Source organism: Trichechus manatus, unplaced genomic scaffold (genome assembly GCF_000243295.1).
Source record: "Trichechus manatus latirostris isolate Lorelei unplaced genomic scaffold, TriManLat1.0 scaffold00040, whole genome shotgun sequence".
Classification (NCBI taxonomy): domain Eukaryota; kingdom Metazoa; phylum Chordata; class Mammalia; order Sirenia; family Trichechidae; genus Trichechus; species Trichechus manatus.
In genome coordinates this window covers 631,685-652,112 of record NW_004443976.1, presented here as the reverse complement: position 1 = coordinate 652,112, position 20,428 = coordinate 631,685, and the positions used below count along the sequence as shown (strand labels likewise).

At 41.5% G+C, this 20,428-nt stretch overlaps 1 protein-coding gene across 3 annotated transcripts in view; it reads right to left on the bottom strand.

Moving 5' to 3' along the window:
• Nucleotides 1–11,325: 11,325 nt before the first annotated feature.
• Nucleotides 11,326–20,428, bottom strand: part of SPECC1 (sperm antigen with calponin homology and coiled-coil domains 1) — a 393,222-nt gene continuing 384,119 nt past the window's right edge. For all 3 annotated transcript variants that reach the window (XM_012555496.2, XM_023731046.1, XM_023731045.1), the window contains one exon: nt 11,326–11,415. In XM_012555496.2, coding sequence (XP_012410950.2) covers nt 11,326–11,415 — 90 coding nt within the window. The remainder of the gene's footprint in view (nt 11,416–20,428) is intronic.

Below are 20,428 nucleotides of genomic sequence, written 5' to 3'. Positions count from 1 at the left end.
TGTGCATATGTCTATTCGTGTGCTAAGGTGTGTCTCTTGTAGACAGCATATGGATGGATCCTGCTTTTTTATCCTTTCTGTCACTCTCCATCTCTTTATGGGTGCATTTAGGCCATTTATATTCAATGTAATTATTGATAGGTGTGAGTTTATTGCTGTTATTTTGTAGTGCTTTTTTTTGTGGTGCTAACATTTTCTTTGTTCCTCTTACTCTCCTGTGCTGAGTTCCTTTTGTTTGTGGATTTTTTTTGCACTTCTTTTGTTTTTTGTACGTTTTGTTTTTACTGAGACTTTATGTTTTTCTTCTTTACTTTGATGAATAGCTTTGTTAACTTTCTTTGTGGTTACCTTGAAATTTACCCTTATCTTCCTAGATTTGAACCAGTCTATTATTACTTGGTCTCACCTTGCTTTCCTCTCCATTAGAAGTTTCTATACCTACACTGTTTATTCCCTCTTTTATTGTTCTGATGCTGTTGTCATTTACAGATTAACCTCTCTGGGTCCCTGTTGTAATTCTTTTGGTTTTGAGTAGTCCTTAAGGGTTCGTTTCCTAGGTTGGTATCTGACTAGTACAATCCTGTGTCCTATATTCAGCCTGTGGTCTGATGTTGCTTGTTCTCAGATCGAAGGACTCCCTTTAATAAGTCCTGTAAGTTTGGTTTGGTTTTTACATAGTCCCTTAATTTCTGTTTATCTGGAAATGACCTAATTTCACCATCATATGTGAATGAGAGTTTTGCAGGATATATTATTCTTGGCTGGCATTTTTTTTCTTTCAAGGTTTTATATATGTCATCCCATTGCCTTCTTGTCTGCATGGTTTCTGCTGAAGAATCTGAGCTTAGTCTTATTGTTTCCTCTCTGTGTGTGACTTTTTGTTTTTCTTGAGCTGCTCTCAAGATTTTTTGTTTGTCTTTGGTTTTAGCGAGTGTGATTATGATATGCCTTGGTGATTTTCTTTTGGGGTCTATCCTATATGGGGTCCGTTGAGCTTCTTGGATGGTCATCTTTTCATCTTTCATGATATTGGGGAAGTTTTCTGTCAGGAGTTCCTCGATGATCCTCTCTGTGTTTTCTGTTTTCTCCCCGTTCTGGAACTCCAATCACTCGCAGATTTTTTGCTTTTGATTGTATCCCACATAATTCTCAGAGTTTCTTCATCCTTTTTTATGATTTTTCCTCAGAGTTGTACCCAAGTGTTTGTCTTCAGTTTTGCTGATCCTATTTTCCATCGTTTCAAGCCTGCTCCTCAGCCCTTCTATGACATTGTCCATTTCTGAAATCTTGTTGTTTACCTTTTGGATTTCTAATTGTTGTTTTTGTATGATTTCTACTTGTGAATTTATTTTAGCATTTTGTTCCTGTATTATTTTCTTCGACTCTTCCATCTTTTGTCTGTCTTTTCCATGAATTTGTCTGCCTTTTTCATGAATTTGTGTATTTTTCCCTCATTTTTGTCTGCTTTTTGCTTCAACTCTTGGATAATTCTGAATATTAGAGATTTGAATTCCCTATCAGGTAGTTCTAATGCCTTTTCTGCTACTGGAAAGTCATCTGGTGTTTTCTTTTGGATGCCTATTGGAACCATCCTGTCCTGTTTTTGTATATGTTTTGATATTGTGTGCTGTCTTAGGGGCATTCAGTAGTTATTTTCCTCATTTATTGATTCTAGATTTGTTTCATCCTGCTTTTTTGCTTTATTTGGTTATGTCTGAAAAGGTGGGCTGTGCATTCTTTGTTGTTTGCTCGTCTGTGGGCACAATACTTTTCACCTCCTTCTCCAATGTGCAGGGTCACTCAGGTATGGTACAACAGGGCAGGTCCAGCTGAAGGAGAGTTGTTATGAGGGGTTGTTTGTGGCACATACTAGGGCTGAAAGTGTGGTCTGGGAATCAGTGCAGGGCAGGTTTCAGTAGGCCGTGCCTGTGCTACTTTGGAGTGTGATGTTCAGCACACAGTGCAGGTGGGCAGGAAGGAGGTGGGAGATTGTGATGTGTGGTGCTAAGATGGGTATTGGAAAGATGAGAGAGAGGAGAGAGGAACAGGAGCCAAAAACATACACACAAACAAAAAAGAGTGCTAAAGGAGCTTGCTATTGGAGTGGAGAGATGATAGACTGAGAAGTGGGGAAAAACAAAAATGAAAAGAAAACAGGTAAAAGAAAAAAAAAAAAGAATAAATCCAGAGACTGGAAATGAAGAAAGACAAAAAGGGAATAAGAAAGAGAGGAAAACAAAACAAAGAAACAAAAAAACCCCACAAAACCAAAAAAATAAAAATAAAACAAGAAAAAAGAAATGCCCCCAGGGATGTCCCTGTGCGTTTGCGCAGAGTATGGGAGTAGCTTCCAAGCCGCATGGTACTGCCTGGCTAGAAGGGGCTCCCAAGACGAGAAAAGAAAAAGAAAACAAACAAATCAAAACAGAACAAATCAGAGCAAACAAACAAACAAACAAACAAAAAAAGCCCCAGGGGTCCCACCAGTGTGGCATCACAGGCCGGGAAGCAGTTTCACAGTTGAGCAGTGTTTCTGCAGCCTTTCAGGAAGAAACAAAGATGGCACATGGAGCCAGCTATTTGAAAGAAAGGAGGGGGAGGTGCTGAGAAGTAAGGAAGAGATCTAAAAAAGCAACACCAGCAGCCAACAAAAGGCAATCAGGGAGCCAGCCAGTGCAGGTGGGTGGAATCCAAGCAATACCGAGGTGAAGCTGGTACTTCCGGACAAGAGACTGTGGTTGCAGTAAGCAGAGGAAGCTGAGTGGGGGTGAAGAAGGGCGGGGGGTGGGAAAGCGTGTATCGTTGGTTACCAGTTGTTCCGTCTCCTGCTGGAAGCTCCGTGACGCTGCTTTCTTGCACACCCTGTTCGCTGATCTCTGATATGAGTCCAAGATGGCGGATCCATGCTGCAGTAGTTGATAGGGGACCTCTGCATGCATCACTCCTCTCTCTCTGTTCTCGGTCAGTTTCTTATTCCATTCGGTGCTTGGCTGAATTCTTTATCTCTTCATTTGTTGCTTAGTGTTTCAGGATTGACGTGTGACTTTGTTTGACTTAGTTTTTCGGATCTTTGCTGCAGGATGGCATGGTGCTTCTGACCATAGTGCATGTTGCTCGGAAGTCTGGGTAGGCCCAATCTATTAACATGGGTTCTTAAATCAGAGAGCCAGGGGGATGTATGACTACAGAAGAATGGTCAGAGATGCAACACTGCTGGCTTTGAAAATGGAGGAAGGGGACCATGACTTAAGGAATGTGGATGGCTTCTGGAAGCTGAAAAGGCAAGGAAATATACTGTCCCTTAGAGCCTCCGGAAAAGAATGCAGCCCTGTTGACACCCTGATTTTAACCCACCGAGTTCCACGTCAGACTTTTAACCCCTCGAACTGTAAGATAATAAAGTTGTGTTGTTACTGAGTTTGTGGTAATTTGTTTAGCACCAATAGAAAACTACACAATGACCAATAGTCATGTTAGGAGTGGAGCACTGGAGGGAGGATGCTTGACCCCAGCCTAAAGGGGGCCACAAAATAAGTGTTTCCTTGGGCCCAGAAAGACCTGAACTTTGAGGAGAGTTGCTTCTTTCTAAGGAGTTAGGACTTAATGTCAGCATGTAAGTTGGAAATCTCCCTTTGTCAGTTACCCTTGAAAACTCCTTAAGTAGTTGCCATCTTTAACATCTACAAAGTCTCAAATGAGCGCAACACAGACAAGTCCTCCTCCAGGGAAGGAATGATCATCAGATGAAGTAGTTGGCTTTTAGTTAGAGGCTATATTGTACCAAAAACAAACAAATAAAAACTATAGCTTTAAACACCAAAGTCACACATAGTGTCAGGAGACACTTGCACAATGAGCAACTCACAGCGACTAGACTGTGGAAATCAGGTGCTGACGGGTCGGTTCTGACTCATGGAAACCCCATGTATGTCAGACTACAGCTGCTCTATTGGGTTTTTGATGGCTGATTTTTCCGAAGTTAATCACCAGACCTTTGTTCCAAGGTGATTTCTGAGTGGATCTGAACTCGCAACCTTTCATTTAGTAGTCAAGTGTTCGACCATTTTGCACCACCCAGGGACTGCAAAAGGGAACAGCAAATTCACATGTTCCATTGCATGCTTACTCCTAGGCTCCTGATCCTTGACTAGAACAGCAGGTGGCAACAGCCACACCTTTTCGGTTTTTTTGCTTCTAAACCTTATTTTGCCCGCACACAAAGGCAGTTAAATTTGTGGGACTTAAATGTGAGTTTAAATACCTCCACGGGGTAAGTATAGCCTGGGGCCTGGGTCTCTGGAAGAACTAACTTCCTTATTGCCATGTACATCCCAATGATTGGGAACAGTCTGCCTGGATCTTTGTTCCTGGCAATCAGAGGAGCCCAGTGAAATCTTCATGGTTCCCAAGAAGGTCTGAGGCTCAGCCACAGTCCTGCCTCACTGACCCTTCCTCCTTAGGGCAAGGGTCATTCTCCAGTAGGATGTGTTTTTGAGGATCAGACTTTCAAAATGGTGGCCAAGCCTGCCAAGGTCACACAGCAGTAAAGGAGAGCTGTGGCGAACTTTTCTCATGTTCCAGTTTCTGTTTTTCTTCATTTTTATGATATGAGGGTAATGATACGGTTTAAGGAGTGATATAAATAGTAACCCAAATGAAAAACTGCGAGGGGTGATGGAACTCTTTGGCCAGCCCTGCCAGATGTCCAGGCCAAATCTTTTTATGTCTTACTTTTCATAATCTAGAGAAAATTTCACAGAGGTTTTAATAGGGCAAGTGAGTTGGACTGAATAAGAGTTTGGAAGGCTGAGTCTGCTTTGAAACATACTATGTTTCCTTTTATTCATAAATGGATTTATTCAAAAATAATGAAGGCCTTAGGGAGATCAGGTTTCAAGTCTCTGCTCAGGGTTCTCTTGTGTTTGCCATCTTGATTTTTATCATCAAGCTGGAAAATACTGGAAACCATTGTTCACAACACTGACAGCAAACTGGACAGGCGCTGAGGTGTTAACCTAACCCTACCCTAATCCTAGATCTAAACCTAACCTTAACCCTAGATTAAACCTAAGCCTAACCCTAACTCAAACCCTAATCCTACTTCTAACACTAACCCTAACTCCAACCCTAAATCTGACCCTAACCCTAATCTTAACCCTCATCCTAACCCCAATCACTAACCCAAACCTAACCACAGATTTAGGTGTTCCCTAGAGTTCAATGAGGAATTCCAAGCAGGAAAGAAAATTAGTGGCAGCTGGATGTTTCCACAAATTAATAAAAAATTACTTATTCAGCAACTGTTCCACATAAGGTTGAGGCATCCTGAGCAAAAAAACATGCAGCTCTGCCTTCTAGGTGCTTGGAATGAAGTATATAACATGATAAACAGCACAAGAATCAAAAGCACTAAGGGAAGGGAGAGACTGTTGTGGATGAAGGGGCAATGCGGGCCAAGTCGCTGTGGCCAGGAGTGTCCAGTCCTCCTGGGCAGCAGAGGGCCACTGATCACAGAACCATGAGACAACAGACACCAAACTGGGCACCCACCACGCAGCAGGTACCGTAAGAAGTACTAATTCGAAGGCTTCACTGAACATCACCACTTTATGTGGTGGGTATTTTACCGCTGTTCACATATGAGGAAATCCAGGCTCTGAGAGGGTAGGGAAGATGGCCAAGGCTTCAGTGTTACTAAATGGCAGTTTCAAACCCAGGTACATCTAACTTCAAAGGCTGTGTGCTAAGACAGTGCAGCAACAGAATGTCTGCAGATGATGCTCAGTTCCCATCAGGTTCCAGGCCCATGAAGTACCTGGATGGTGCAAACGCTTAAGCACTCAGCTGTTAACCAAAAGGTTGGAGGTTTGAGTCCACCCAGATGTGCCTTGGAAGAAAGGCCTGGTGATCTACTTCAAAAAAAATCAGCCATTGAGAACTCTATAGAGCACATTTCTACTCTGACACATAAGGGGTCACCATCAATTGGCGTCCACTCAATGGCAACTGGTTGGGTTCCAGGCCCACAGCATAGGAACTTCCCTAATTGGTCCCAAACGATGGCACACAATGGAAGACATTGTTCACAAGCACTATGACACCAGAATCCTTACAATGCACCTGTGTGCATGCACACACGTCTCTGTGTATGGCTTTATCAAAGAGAAATTTATTCTCTCACAGTCCAGGGGGCTGGAAGTCTGAATTCAGGGTGCCAGCTCCAGGGGAAGGCTTTCTCTCTCTGTCGGCTCTGGGGGAAGGTCCTTGTCATCAATCTTCCCCAGTTGAGGAGCTTCACAATACTGGGAATCATGGCCTAGCCAAGGAGACACACATTTTTGGGGGACACAATTCAATCCATAATAGTGTGTGCGCTGAAGATGGATAAAGGTAACGGATGTGAACTGACAAAACCTGGTATCTCCCACACAACACTTCTCCCATCATCTGACAGGCCAAAGACCAAAGTGAGTGGTGGCTACTGTCCTGGCTGAGTCTCCTTGATCAGACACTGCCATTCTGAGAAGTGAAAATTCTAGGACGGGTAGCCTCCTACCTCCGATCCTGGGCAGGGCTGGTGACCGAAGACACCAAACAGCAAGTGGTGGTTTCTGAGAGGTTTTTTTGAGCTAGCACGCCCAGCGTACTGGAGGCAGGACACATTGGAATCTCACATCGGTTAAAATTTTTATTAACTCTGCTCCTCAGTCTTGGTGTAATCCCCTCCTGCTTAACACCCCCAGGGTATGGTCTTCAGGGTCTCAGCATCTAATCTCGTTTAAATGCTGAGCTGGACACAGCCCTGTGGTCCGAGCAACGTCTCCTGTGTACGTCTGCAGCTCTGCGGCGCCCTGTGGCATTGATGATGCCTTTCACAAAAGACTGTAGTAGTCAAAAGGAGACTTGGTGGTGCAGTGGCTAAGCGCTCGGCTGCTAACCAAAAGGTCAGGGGTTGGAATCCATCAGCGGCTCCATGGGAGAAAAGACCTGGTGATCTGCTTCCGTAAAGATTACAGCTTAGAAAACCCTACGCAGCAGTTCTACTCTGTCCCATAGGGTCACTATGAGTCAGAATCGACTTGATGGCACACAACAACAACGAGGTAGTAGCCACAGCAAGAGAGCTGTAAGTAGGGGGCAGGACCCTAGTCCTTTCCAGAAACTTCTGCAATGTCAGCAAGAACAGCCTTAGTGGGGACCATGGCCCAACAAGGAACATGTACACGAAGATGCTGGTTTGTAAATAGACTAAATGTTTGTTTGCTTGGCATTCTGAAAAAATATTAACTATAAACATCACTGGGAATTTCATAATCAGACAGAAACAAAGTATATTTATTAGAAATATTATACAGTCATACATCATACACTTTCATGTTAATATTTAAATACATCTATGTTAGCATGTCATATCCTGACAGTGCTTGATACAATTTAGTATGCTCTTTATAGAACTGAGGCCACAGATGTATCGACTCCAGTCAAATAATGGAGTTAAAATGAATGAGCTCCTCAGGATGTCAAAGGGTTAACAAAACTCTAAGTGAGGTCAGAGAGGTGAAACACCCAGTGAACTTGGGCAAATGTAGATATGATATTAAAAACACTTTTTAAAAAGGTCGCTGGGTTATATCCTTTACAGCATGGCGTTGGTAGCATCTCGAAATGGCTCTGGAGCTTTGGAATGGTAAGAATGATTCCTGGATTTGGCAAACAGATTTATATTTAAGAACCCGAGTCCTCTGTCTTCACACTCCAGGGACACATTGTCCTTCCCTCAGTGGGAGTTGGGGAAGAGATCGAGAGAGACCCTCTCAATGCTTCCGTGGGGTAGGGAAGAGAACACTAAAAAGACCCATTGTTGCTAGATGGTAATCACTTTGGAAAAAAAATCTTGTCTAACACATACAGCATCTACTTTGCATGGTCTCTACAGAAGTTATAAAACAACAATGAATGGAGAATGAAAACAAAAGACTAACATTGATTTTGCAGTAAGAAGCGGACAAGGCAAGAAGCGTGAATCTGCCTAATTCCTCAGAATGCTACCCCAGCAGGGCAGGGTCATGGTGTTATTATTAGTCAACGGAAATTCAAGTCTATAATTATGAACAATCCACAATGCAGAGAACGCCAGAAGTCTCTTTATGTCTTAAAAAAACTCCTTCACTCTCCTGGGTCTTGCATTTTGCAGCTGTCTGTTATATAAATTATAAAGAGAGAAAGAGAGAAAATCATTTAATGACTGAAGAAGACAGGACAGAAAACTGGGAAGGATGCAATTTACAGAGTAGAAGTAAAGAAAATTTAAGATTCTCCCTTGTTTTATCACTTCGTCAATTTTTCACATTGATCTTGTGCTCTGAAAGGAGCCCTCGTGGCGCAGTGCTTTAAGCGCTTGGCTGCTAACCTAAAGGTCAGCAGTTCGAACCCACCAGTCTGCTTCCGTAAAGATTACAGCCTTGGAAACCCTATGGGGCAGTTCTACCCTGACCTACAGGGTCGCTATGAGTCAGAATCAACTCAACAGCAATGGAGTTTCATGCTCTCAGCTCTCTAATTAATTGATCTAAAAAACTGCCTCAGTGTGGCCCAGCCTGGGCTGGGGGACTGAGCGAAAGTTGGCTTCCAAGGATGGCTCCCCTCCTGCTCTGCGCCTCCACACACCCGCCGGCCACACCGCCCTGCAGGAGAGCCACTACCTCTGCTGAAAACAGCTGTAGGGCTGGAAGGCCTGACACCCTGCCCTGCTGGCATCAGTCCCTCTCCCAGGACCCCAGTGTGGTGTCTGCCCCAGCAACATGGCCTGTGTTCCTGCTTCTATGAACAGAACATACGCTTCCTTTCCTACAATCATGTCCACTGGCAGAGAACATGATGGTCAAAGTATTTCCTTGAGTTATAAAAATAAATTGCACACGGCATTTCTTTCATATGACATTTTCCCTTCTTTCTAACCTAAGGTAGCAGTACACATACAAGAACAGTGAGCTGGGCCACTGGCAATGTGCTCTTAGAAGGGAAAGGCAACTCCAACATTCTCTCTAGAGACTGCTCTGCCCATAGCTTTTTCTAAACCATCTGCACGTAATGACTGAAAACACCCCCTGGGATCCACCCGTGAGACTCTAAGGCCAATAATGTTAAACATCCCCACCAGGTATCCCAAGACCTCCACTGCCTCTCCCACACAAAACCCCACAGAATCCCAGATTAAATACAACAATGAACAGCTAGATTCAACTACTTGGGATATTACCCCCCACCTCCCTTTAAAGGCAAGCAAAGCAGAATCAGGGAGATAATGCACATGTATCAGGTCAGTCAACAAAAGACAGGTGCACACCGCCACAAAAGGAACAACTTTCACTTAGACGTCTTCACCAGGAAGGAGCAAGCTTGTCCAGATGGAGCCTCAAGCACCCATTTAAGAATGAAGGGACTGGTTGTGTAAAAAATCTTCACCAAACAGTTGCTCAGGGGCTCACAGCCCGTGTCACACTGCCCTTGGCCATAGGTGAGAGGTACTCTCCTCTCAGAGGTTCTCTGCAGGGCTGTGCACCCAAACACCTGGGGAGCTTTTAAATGTACAGAATACATCCTGGTCCATCCCAGACATTCTGATTCACCTGTTGGGCAGGCTGGGATGTAGTGTTTTTACAAAACTCCCCAGGAGATTCTGACACAGCCAGGGCTGAGACCCACCAGCAGGGTGGGGAGGCAAGGCCTCTTTCCCAGGTCGTTGGCAGCTTGAGACTGAGGGCTGGAGATGCCTGCAGAGCCCAGACGCCCAAATTGCTAGTCTGGAGTGTGGGGTCAGACTCAGAGCAGAACTCACTCCTCTCCCAGTGTGGGGGCTGAACGTGCAGTGTCTGCCCAGGGGCTCAGATCAGCAGTCACACATTTACTGTAAATAACAGTGGCAGTGTTGTAACTCTCAGTGGCTTGCTTCCTGTAGCATGCTCCTTTTCCAGAGCGGCACTGATACAAGCTATCTGACATTTAACTCAGCACAGTGAGTGACTTACTTACACGTGTAGCTAAACTGAGCGCGTGGACTGCACCCTCCTGCTGTGTCACGTACAGCTGCCAAACAAGAACACCAAAGAGCCACCCAGGGGTTTCCCTGACCAAGCATTTCCTACACAAGGGCTCAGATGCTACTTAGGGTAACCAGCGAAGTTAGACGTAAACTGAACTTTTCTTTGTTTAATTATCACTGCGCAGCCCTAAGGGCTTCCTTTTGCCCAGGAAATGTAAAAGGTTTGATGAAGTTCTTAAAGCTAAAGAAGTCAAGAGTCAAAATATATGAAAAACAGATTTCCTACCTGTCCAATACCTCAAGAAATCCACATCCTCACCCAGTTTAATTGGGCAAATACATGAAGACCCAGTACTCGCGGTTCACTCTGCACACAGTAGCTTTCTCTCAAGTCCTACATGGGGGACAGACTGAGTGCGAATGGGAGCATGAATAGACGAGGACAAAGGGCAGCAGGCTGGCAATTCCTGTAGGGCCTTCTGGCATGTCAACACCTCACTGAGCCTGGGAGTTGCATGGGTGTATGTGACAGCTGACTGTGTCCACCAACCAGCCTGCAGCCACCGAGGACATTCTTCTAACTGTGGGACATCTTGCAGGACATTTAAACAATTTACCCAGAGGCTCACTTGCATTCTCACATATTGTATTTTCATCTAAATGATCAAGTAAGTGACTGTGAGATCTAAAAAATGTAATCAAGTTCTAAGCATTTAAAATAGTTACCTAGAACTTGAGCATATTTCCCAAAAAGGCACATATTGCCCCTTGCTCGTATGTTTCCAGGCCGCTTAGAGTACATTTTTTTTGGGGGGGGTGGGGGTGGCGGTGGGGGTGGCAAGGGCAAAGTTTCTACAATGGCAAAAGTCTGGCTTTTTATTAAAGAAAATTACTGTTCACCGTGCTAAGGATGGCTGCTCAGAATCTCTATGCAGACTACAAGTTAAGTCACACATGTGATGGGAGACGTTGTCCTGATTCTTACGGAAATAAACCTGAGCATGGAATCCTGCAGCTGGACGGAGACTGTGTCTCTAGAAACACCCTGTGGGAGACAGAAGCTTCCCCAGCTTGTACACCAAAACACTTCCTGATTTAAGCCAGGTACACAACCTCCAGTTTCATGTCTGTTTGTGGGTCCACTTCGACTGAGCACCTTCAGAATCACCGAAGAGCCTTCCTTTGAAATCCAGAGGGTGGGGAGGTGGGCAGAGCAGGATCTGTGGAAAGTGATCGAAGCTTCTGGGGCAGACTGTGGGCTGCTGCTCTCAGGCCCTCCGGGTTCACGTTTCAAAGTACTTGTAGATCTGGGCCACGTACTGCATCACACTCTGCCAGTCTGGCCGGTCAGTGTACAGCATCTCACTGAGCTCCTGCAGGGAGGAGACGAGGTTATAAGGGCAGAACAAGGTCAGGGGGTGCATCACAGATCCCCTTCCCACAAAGGGGCTCAGATGCAGGTCAGGGGCTTATATTGCCTAGGAACCCTCCACTATACAGGCAGAAGGTATGGGCAAACACCGAGACAGTGTTAAGTGTGATTAGTTAAATGTTTTCTCTTCCCATTTATTCGGGCAATACTGTCCCTTAAAAAAAAAAAAACAAGGCATGATCTTCTCGCTCTTTCATTTTTTTAACAACATATCAGCATTAAAAAAAGTTTTGAAAGGAGAAAGCCACCCATTATTCTGATATCATAAAACAATTTCCATTATTCTGAGTTACATTAGAATGTACACATACATTTTCCCACACTTCCATCACAGCTGACATACTATCATATACTCTGTGCTTTTTCACTTAACATTTTTCATACAGTTTCCCATGGTGCTGCAGTGTTTGGTGGCTATTCTAGCGGATGCATACTGTCCAAGGGAACTGCTGTCCCACAATGGGCAGGACTACCTCCTGTTGTCTGACATGGAGTTTGCATTCACATCTGCACCATCACAAACTTTGCAATGAGCACCTTTGTGCAGTATTGTTTTCTGCTGTTGAATTACTTCCTTAATATAAAGTTCCAAGAATGGGATTTCTACAAAATCCTTGAAGCGATATAAAATGCAACTCTTTGTTTTACCAGCATTACTATTTGAAATTTTTTTTCTAGTCAGCAACAAGCAAGCACAAGGTAGAGGCCAGAAAGTGGCACGAAGGAAGGCCGGGCACCCTGGAGAGTGCTCAGTCAAGTTTTTCTGAAATTTGTGCCACTGAACCTATTTAATCATTAACTTTGGAATTGACTTCAGATTCTTTTGTGGTTACAAATGAACAATTGAAAAGGACCCTGATGTAAAACCAGAAGCAAAGAAGCCATGGAAAATAAGGCTGAACTTAGTACATCTGTTACTAGGCAGTGAAAGAGCAAGCTGAGGTCTGTTAATGAGCCATTTATCTTGTTTCAACAGCATCTAAATATACTTCACTGATTTTGCTCCCTGGTTATGAAAAAATATACATATATCAGCATATTATTAGTCATGGGAAAGGGGTGAGTAGACCATTCCACACAGATATACCCAGAACAATTTAAAAAGAAAGATAAAATTTTCTCAGAATGCAAGGATAAAGTCTCCTTCAGCCAAGAATACTGTATTCAGGACTGGGCACACAGACTGACACATCAAAAGCAAAACTTCTTACAACAGGAGGGTTGTCAGTATTATAATAGAGAAAAGAAGTAATCGAGAATTAAGCATGTTATTTAGGAGACAGATGAGCTCTGAGAAAGAAAGAACACCTACAAACTCAAGAGAGATGGCAAACTTTTCATTTGCATGACGGGAAGGCCACGTCTTCAGTCTCAGAAAGGGTTCAGGAGTCCAAACAATACCACAGTTTTACTCAGACTATTTCACACGCCCTGGTGGTGCAGTGGTTAAGGGACTGGCTGCTAATCGAAAGGTCAGCAGTTTGAATTCACCAGCCGCTCTTTGGAAACCCTACAGGGCAGTTCTACTCTGTCTGGTTGGGTTGCTATGAGTTGGAATCTACTTGACGGCCAAGGTTTATGGGAAACTTAACAATAACCAAATTAAAAAGCATTTTGGTACATTGTCAACATCACATTTGAACATGGTTGAAGAAATAATTCAGCACATTTCAGGAGAAGGTAAGAGTATGCTACATTAATGAAAATCTGATATTTCATGAAATTTGTTTAAATCAGCAGTTAAAACCTTCTAAAAAAGAACACACTAGACTCAGATGATTTCACTGATGAATTCTACCAAACACTGAAGGAAGAAATAATACAAATTCTACACAATCACCTCTGAGAAACAGAAGAGGGGGAAACACTTCCCAACGCATTCTGTGAGGCCAACCCAGTTGCCAGTCATGTCGACTTCGACTGGCGACTTCGTATGTGTCAGAGCAGAGTTGTGCTACACAGGGTTTTCACTGGCTGGTTTTTGGGAAGTAGAATACCAGGCCTTTCTTCTAAGGCACTTCTGGGTGGACTCCGACTTCCAACCTTTCGGTTAGAAGTGAAGCACGTTAAATGTTTGCATTACCCAGGGACTCTCTATGAGGCCAGCATTACCAATTACCAAGATCAGACAAAGACATTACAAGAAAACTACAGACCAATTTCTTACAAGAACATAGATACAAAAGTCATATCAAATTTAGTAAACTGAACCCAGCAATACATAAAAGGATAATACATCATTATCAAGTGGGATTCATCCCACCAACCCAAGGCTGGTTAGACATTCATAAATCAATCAGTGTAATTCATCATATGAACAGACTAAATAAGAACAATCATATGATCATATTAACAAATATGATCGTATGATTTTTCTTACTTAGCCTTTCTAGTTTTCTCGAAAAAGCATTATATAAAATTCAAAATTTATGATTAAAAACTCTCAAAAACGTAGAAATAGAAGGCAACTTCCTTTACCTAATAAAGGATATGTGTGTGTGTGTGTGTGTGTGTGTGTGTGTGTATAAAACAGCCAACATCATACTTAATGGTGAGACTGAATGCTTTCACCCTAAGATTGGGAGCAAGACAAGGATGTCCTTTCTTACCTCGCCTATTCAACATCGTATTGTAAGTTCTAGTAGTGCGATAAGGCAAGAAAAAGAAATAAAAGGCATGTAGACTGGAAAAGAAGAAATAAAACTGTCTTTATTTGCAGATGACACGATTACTTACATAGAAAACCCCAAAAAGTTTACAAAAAAAGTCCTGGAACTAATATGTTTTATTCATATTGTAAAAGAAAAAAATTTGTAACAGACATGTTACTTTGATTTTAAGGATTTTTTTCTTACCAACGAAACAAAAAACAAACTGGAAAAAAAAAAACTTGGCCCAAACTGCAAAAGCACTGACTTTTTTTTTTTCTCCAGAAGCTGATCTGCAGCATTGTAAATTTGTCTTTTCCTGGCTGGAAAAGAGTAGTCAATAACAAACACATTAAATTGTGATTTAATGAAAAAGACAGTGGGCTTCCTCAATTTAAATTTTAAGAGGTCTCATAGCTACAAATGGGTACAGGGCCAAAATCTTCAGGAGTTATCTTTTTAATGTTAACTCAGTAACCATTAAGTACTTGGTCACCAAGGAAAACTTGTTTTCATTAAGAAAAAAAAAAAAAATTTAAGATTGTGTGAAGTCTCCAATCCTTGGGAATGCTTTTTTTTTTTTTCCCTTTCACTTTTCCTTCATGCTTGGGATATCATGCTCCTCCAATGTGCAAATTGTTTATTAAATTAGGAAACAATAAAATACTGTATTACTGTTTTCAGCTAATTCAAAGGTTTGTTTTTAACAATTGTAACTAGCCTACTTGCTTTTAGAGAACTAATGTCCCTGCATGCATACAGAATGACTGCTTAGAATAAACCTTATATTTCAATTTCTTTGAGTTTTGATTATTTTTAACAATATTATATGGTACGTGCTATATAGTACTTTGAATAAATAGTGTTTTGAGAACCCAGCACATGGACATGGCTGTTATGGATGTAGAGTCATGGACGGTTAAGAGCCTGGGTTCTAAATCTTGCCTTTACTATTCATTAGTCCTGTGGTCTTTTCTGTAACTGCATTGTGCCTCAGTGTCCCACTTGTACAGTGTATTTATCTCACGGGACTTCTGTGAAGATGAAATGAATCAATACATGGAAAATGCCTAGAACAGTGCCTGGCACATAGTAAACATGAAAAAAATGTTTTTCGTGTAATTAAACTCAAACTGTTTAAAGTATATACTTTATAAAGTTTATACCACAGAGTATGCTCTGTCATGCCAAAGTAATCATTCTGATATTCTCATCAAATCTTGACTTATAATGACCCTCTTCTACAGCTGACCTGAAGAACTTAATCTGTATGTGTAGTGACTATCCTGGTGGCGGACTTGGGCTACTTACTCAGTAAGGAACACTTCTCATGGAATGGTACCTATATAGACCCAGTTTGGGAGTGTTCCCCCAAACTATGTGCGGTAAATCCTAAAGCACTATACTTATGGACGTAATCTCATTTGGGAAGACGACTTTCTTTGTTATGTTAATGAGACCACATCACTGTGTTGTTGTTATGTGCCGTCAAGTCAGTTTCTACTTGTAGCAACCCTCATAGGAGAGAGTAGAACTACTCCATAGGGTTTCCAAGGAGCAGCTGGTGGATTCGAACTGCCGACCTTTTGGTTAGCAGCCAAGCTCTTAACCATTTTGCCACCAGGGTGTGTTTAAGCCAATCATCTTTGAGATCTAAAAAAAGCAGATTTGGCACAGAGAAGGGAGCACAAACAGAGGGCAAGATACCACATGAAGATCACCAAGGGATCGAGAACGGAAGCTGAAAGACACAAGGATCTTCCCTCAGAGCTGACAGAGAAAGAAAGCCTCCCCCTAGAGCTGGTGCCCTGAATTCAGACTTCTAGCCTCCTAAACCGTGAGAAAATAAATTTCTGTTTGTTAAAGCCATCCACTTGTGGAATTTCTGTTACAGGAGCACTAGAGAACTAAGACACCCCCTCGCTAAGATACAAGGAAATCAACCTTGGAGGACGTACATTCTGATTGCTTTACCAGTATTGGCAATGACATTACACAGCCTCTTTTATTTAATTCTTTTCTGTGAGGAGTTGCTCAAATTCGTGACATGTGATGTGTGCGAGGAGGAATGCTTTCTATAATTTCGGGAATACTGTAGCGTTCAGTTTTTAAAAATCCCATCCTTGCTACTATGCTATACCAAGAAACCTATATTTTACTTGAATATAAACATATAAATGACATTTTTCCCTGAATGATATAACAAAAGAACTTAATCAGAGACTTGGGACTATTACTACTGTCAATTCTAACGAAGTATAGTTCAGAAGTGTCGTGTAATATATTATTTTCCAATCAACATCAAGGTATTGAAAAGGAAATTAAGTAATTTAGGAAATTTCTATTTTGTTGATGATGTAAATTAGATTGTCCGCAAACATTCCTAAACAACTTTGAGAATAATTATGTTTGGCAGTAGCTCCAATAAACATACATACAAATGAAATTGCTGGCTTTGACAATCAGGTCAACCAGAAGATCTCATTCTCTTCCCAGCTTACTAACTTCTATAGTACATTATTAGAAAAAAGTAAGAAAAAACGATTTAATTGAAAAGGAAGCAAATATTAACTGTAACACTATGAATAAAAATGTATTCCATCTATAATAAAATCTTCTAACAAGTTCTTATTATATCTTTCATCACACTATCTATTGTTACTTGTTAGATGTTTAGCTTTTTCAGCAGGGACAGTAAATCAGGCTCCTGTTACTCTGTCCTGGTCAGCAGTATAAGTCCCCTCACTCCTTAAAAAAGAGAATTAAAAAAATTCTCTGGACTTATTTACACACAAGGGACAGATAGCTAGTTAGCTGCCACTGAGTCGACTCTGACTCATGGTGATGTTACGTGTAACAGAATGAAACCTTCTAGTCCTGTGTCATCCTCATGGTTGCCGGCATATTTGAGTCCATCATTGTGGCTATTATGCTAAACCACCTCACTAGGGTTTCCACTGCCCTCTCTAGCCCTCTACTTCACCAACCACGTTATTTTCCTCCAGTAACTGATCCCTCCTGATAATGTGTTCAAAGCAATCGAGTTGGACATTATTCTGTTGTGATCCATAATGACTAATTTTTGGAAGCAGATCACCAGGCTTTTTTCCTAGTATGTCTTAATCTGGAAGCTCCACTGAAACTTGTCCAACATGGTGATCCTGCTGGTATTTGAATACTGGTGGCTTAGTTTCCAGCATCACAGCAATATGCAAGCCACCACAGTATAAAAAACTGACAGCCAGGTGGTAGGGATATCTCTTTCATAAAGGTTTAGTAGAATTTGGGCTTGCAGGGTTTTTTTTTTGCTTGTATGTTTACATTTTAAACTATGAATTCAAATTCTTTAATGGTTAAAGGTCTAATTCTTTTTAAGTTTTGGAAAAATATTTACATTTAATATTTGAAGAAATATATTTATATTTTTTGAGAGAATTGTCTACTCTGCCTATGTTTCAAATATATTGGCATAATACTGTTCATATCACTAAAATATCTATTACATCTGCACTTTCACTTTTTCATTTCTTAGATTCCCCACATCCTCTGAGGATTATGGGATTGTATCTTGCTGTTATTTCAGTTTAGATTTCCTGATCACTAATGATATTAAAGTCACCTTGAAGACTAAGGTGTGTCTGACCCAAACCATGGTGTTTTAAATCGCCTCATACGCACGTGAAAGCTGCATGATGAATAAAGAAGACTGAAGAATTGGTGTCTTTGAATAAAGGGGTTGGCAAAGAATATTGACTATAGCAGGGACTGTCAAAAGGACGAACAAATCTGTATTGGAAGAAGTACAGCCAGAATGCTCCTTAGAAGCAAGGATGGAGACATGTACTTTGGACATGTTATCAAGAGGGATCAATCCCTGGAGAAGGACATCATCCTTGGTAATGTAGAGGGTCAGCAAAACAGAGGAAGACCCTCAGCGAGATGGACTGACATAGTGGCTGCAACAATGGGCTCAAGCATAACAGTGATTGTGAGGATGGCACAGGACTGGCCAGTGTTTCCTTCTGTTGTACACAGGGTCACTATGAGTCAGAACTGACTCAATGGCACCTAACAACAACGATACTGAACATCTTTTTTTATATTTACTGTTCATTCATAGTCCTCTTCTATGAGCTGCCTATTCTAGTCTTCAACTATTTTCTACTGTGCTGTCTTTTTATTATTGGTCAGTAGGATTTTTTTTTTATAGATTATCTGTCTTTACTTTGTTTTTTTTCTTTGCCTTTAGGGGGCTGCAGTTTCATTACGATGTGTCTGGATGGGTATTTTGTTTTGTTCATCCTGCTTGAGATTCATTGAGTTTCTTGAATCGTTCTGGAAAAATGTACGGCACCATTTCTTCAAATATTGTTTCTCTCCCGTTCTTTCTATCTTATTCTTCTGGAATTCCCACTGGACATACATTGATTCTTCTAATTTTATCTTCCTTGTCTCTTAAACTCTGTGACAGACACTATTACTTGGTTAACCCAAAAGTCATTCCCAACCTATCTTTTCCTTTCAGGCTTACCACTAAAGAGGCTGAAGAATGTCATATACTCCCTTTCTCAAATACCCTTGCAGCTGGGGTAACCATGTAAAAGAATATTGCAAATTACCTGGATGGACTTTGGGAAGCTTTTTAATTTCCTTATCAAAGGGAAAAGATGGTGAGGCACTTGCTCTATCCCTTCTTCCTGCTTGGCAGGGAGAAGTGATATCTGGAGCTTGGCAGCCACCTTCAATCATAAAGGAAAAGGTATAGGGACAGAAAAGCCAAGAGTGTAGTGAGAAGAGTGTAAAGAACAGACACTCCGGAGTCCTTGATTACAACATTGAGTGATAAACCAATCCTGAAACAACCTCTGAACTTCTCATTAAAAAAATGAACTTCTTTAAGGTTTAAGTGGGAGTCCTTGAGAGGCACAAATGGTTAATATTCTCAGCTGCTAACTTAAAGGTTGGAAATTTGAGTCCACCCAGAGATGCCTCAGAAGAAAGTCCTTGAAAGTTATTTCCAAAAAGTCAGCCACTGAAAACCCTGTGGAGCCCAGTTGTACTCTGACATGAGTTGCCATGAATTGCAGTTGATGTGACGGTAACTGGAAATGGTTTAAGCAACTGTTAGTTGGGTTTTCTGTTTTTTGAAGCTGAATGTATACTAGTAAAATCCCTCTATTATATTTTTCCATTTTTAAATGTCTCTGTTTTATGTTCTGGGTAAATTCCTTAGATCTATTTTCCAGTTCACTAATTCTCTTTTCTGCTATAGCTAATCAATTTTTCAACCCATCCTTTATGTTTTCAACTCCAAATTTTCATTTCTAGAAATTTTACCTAATTCTTTTTCAGTATCTGTTTTTTCTCACAGTACTATGTTCTTTCCTTATGATTTCTATTCCTTCTTTTATTTCTTTAATATGTTTGAACATAGTCTTTTTGTAGTCTCTTACTGTTTCGTTAAGAGTTCCTGGGTGGTGCAAATAGTGAAATGCTCAACTACTTGGTGAAAGGTCGGCTGTTTGAACCCATCCAGAAGTGTCTTGGAAGACAGGCCTGGCAATCTGCTTCAGAAAGGTCACAGCCTTGAAAACCCTATGGAATGCAGTTCTAGTCCGCACATATAAGGTCATCATGAATTGAAGCTGACTTAATGGTAACTAACATTGTTTTTTTAAGTCAAGTTATGGTAGATAATCCTCTAGTTCGTTGTAGCTGCTAAGTAGCTCTCAGAATAGAATTTTCTTGAATGTTTTATAATTTTGGCTTCTGCACATATTTTCAGCAACAATTGTACTACCAGCCCAGGAGCTTCCTGCACCAGAGAAAGTATAAAACAGGGATGTTCTGTAACACAGATATTATTAATCTGGACTACAAACTGCATCTGGAACAGCTTTCTTTTCTTACAAGAGATTTTCCTTTTCTGATTACAAAAAATCCCAGGCAGAGACAAGCTTCGTTGTCACCTCTACGGACTGACAGGTGGAGTTTATTTCTTCTTTCACTAAGAAGAGCAGCATTTCTTTTTTTTTTAATGAATTATTTTTTTTCCCATACAAAAATTTATACATACATTGTTATGTGACCCTAATTGCTCTCCCCATACTGTGACAGCACACTCCTTTCCACCCCTGATTTCCCATTTCCATTCAACCAGATCCTAACCCTCTCTGCCTTCCCATCTCACCTCCGGACAGAAGCTGCCCATTTAGTCTCTTGTATCTATTTGAGCTAAGAGGCACAATCCTCAGGAGTATCACTTTATGTCCCACAGTCCAGTCCAATCCCTATCTGAAGAGTTGG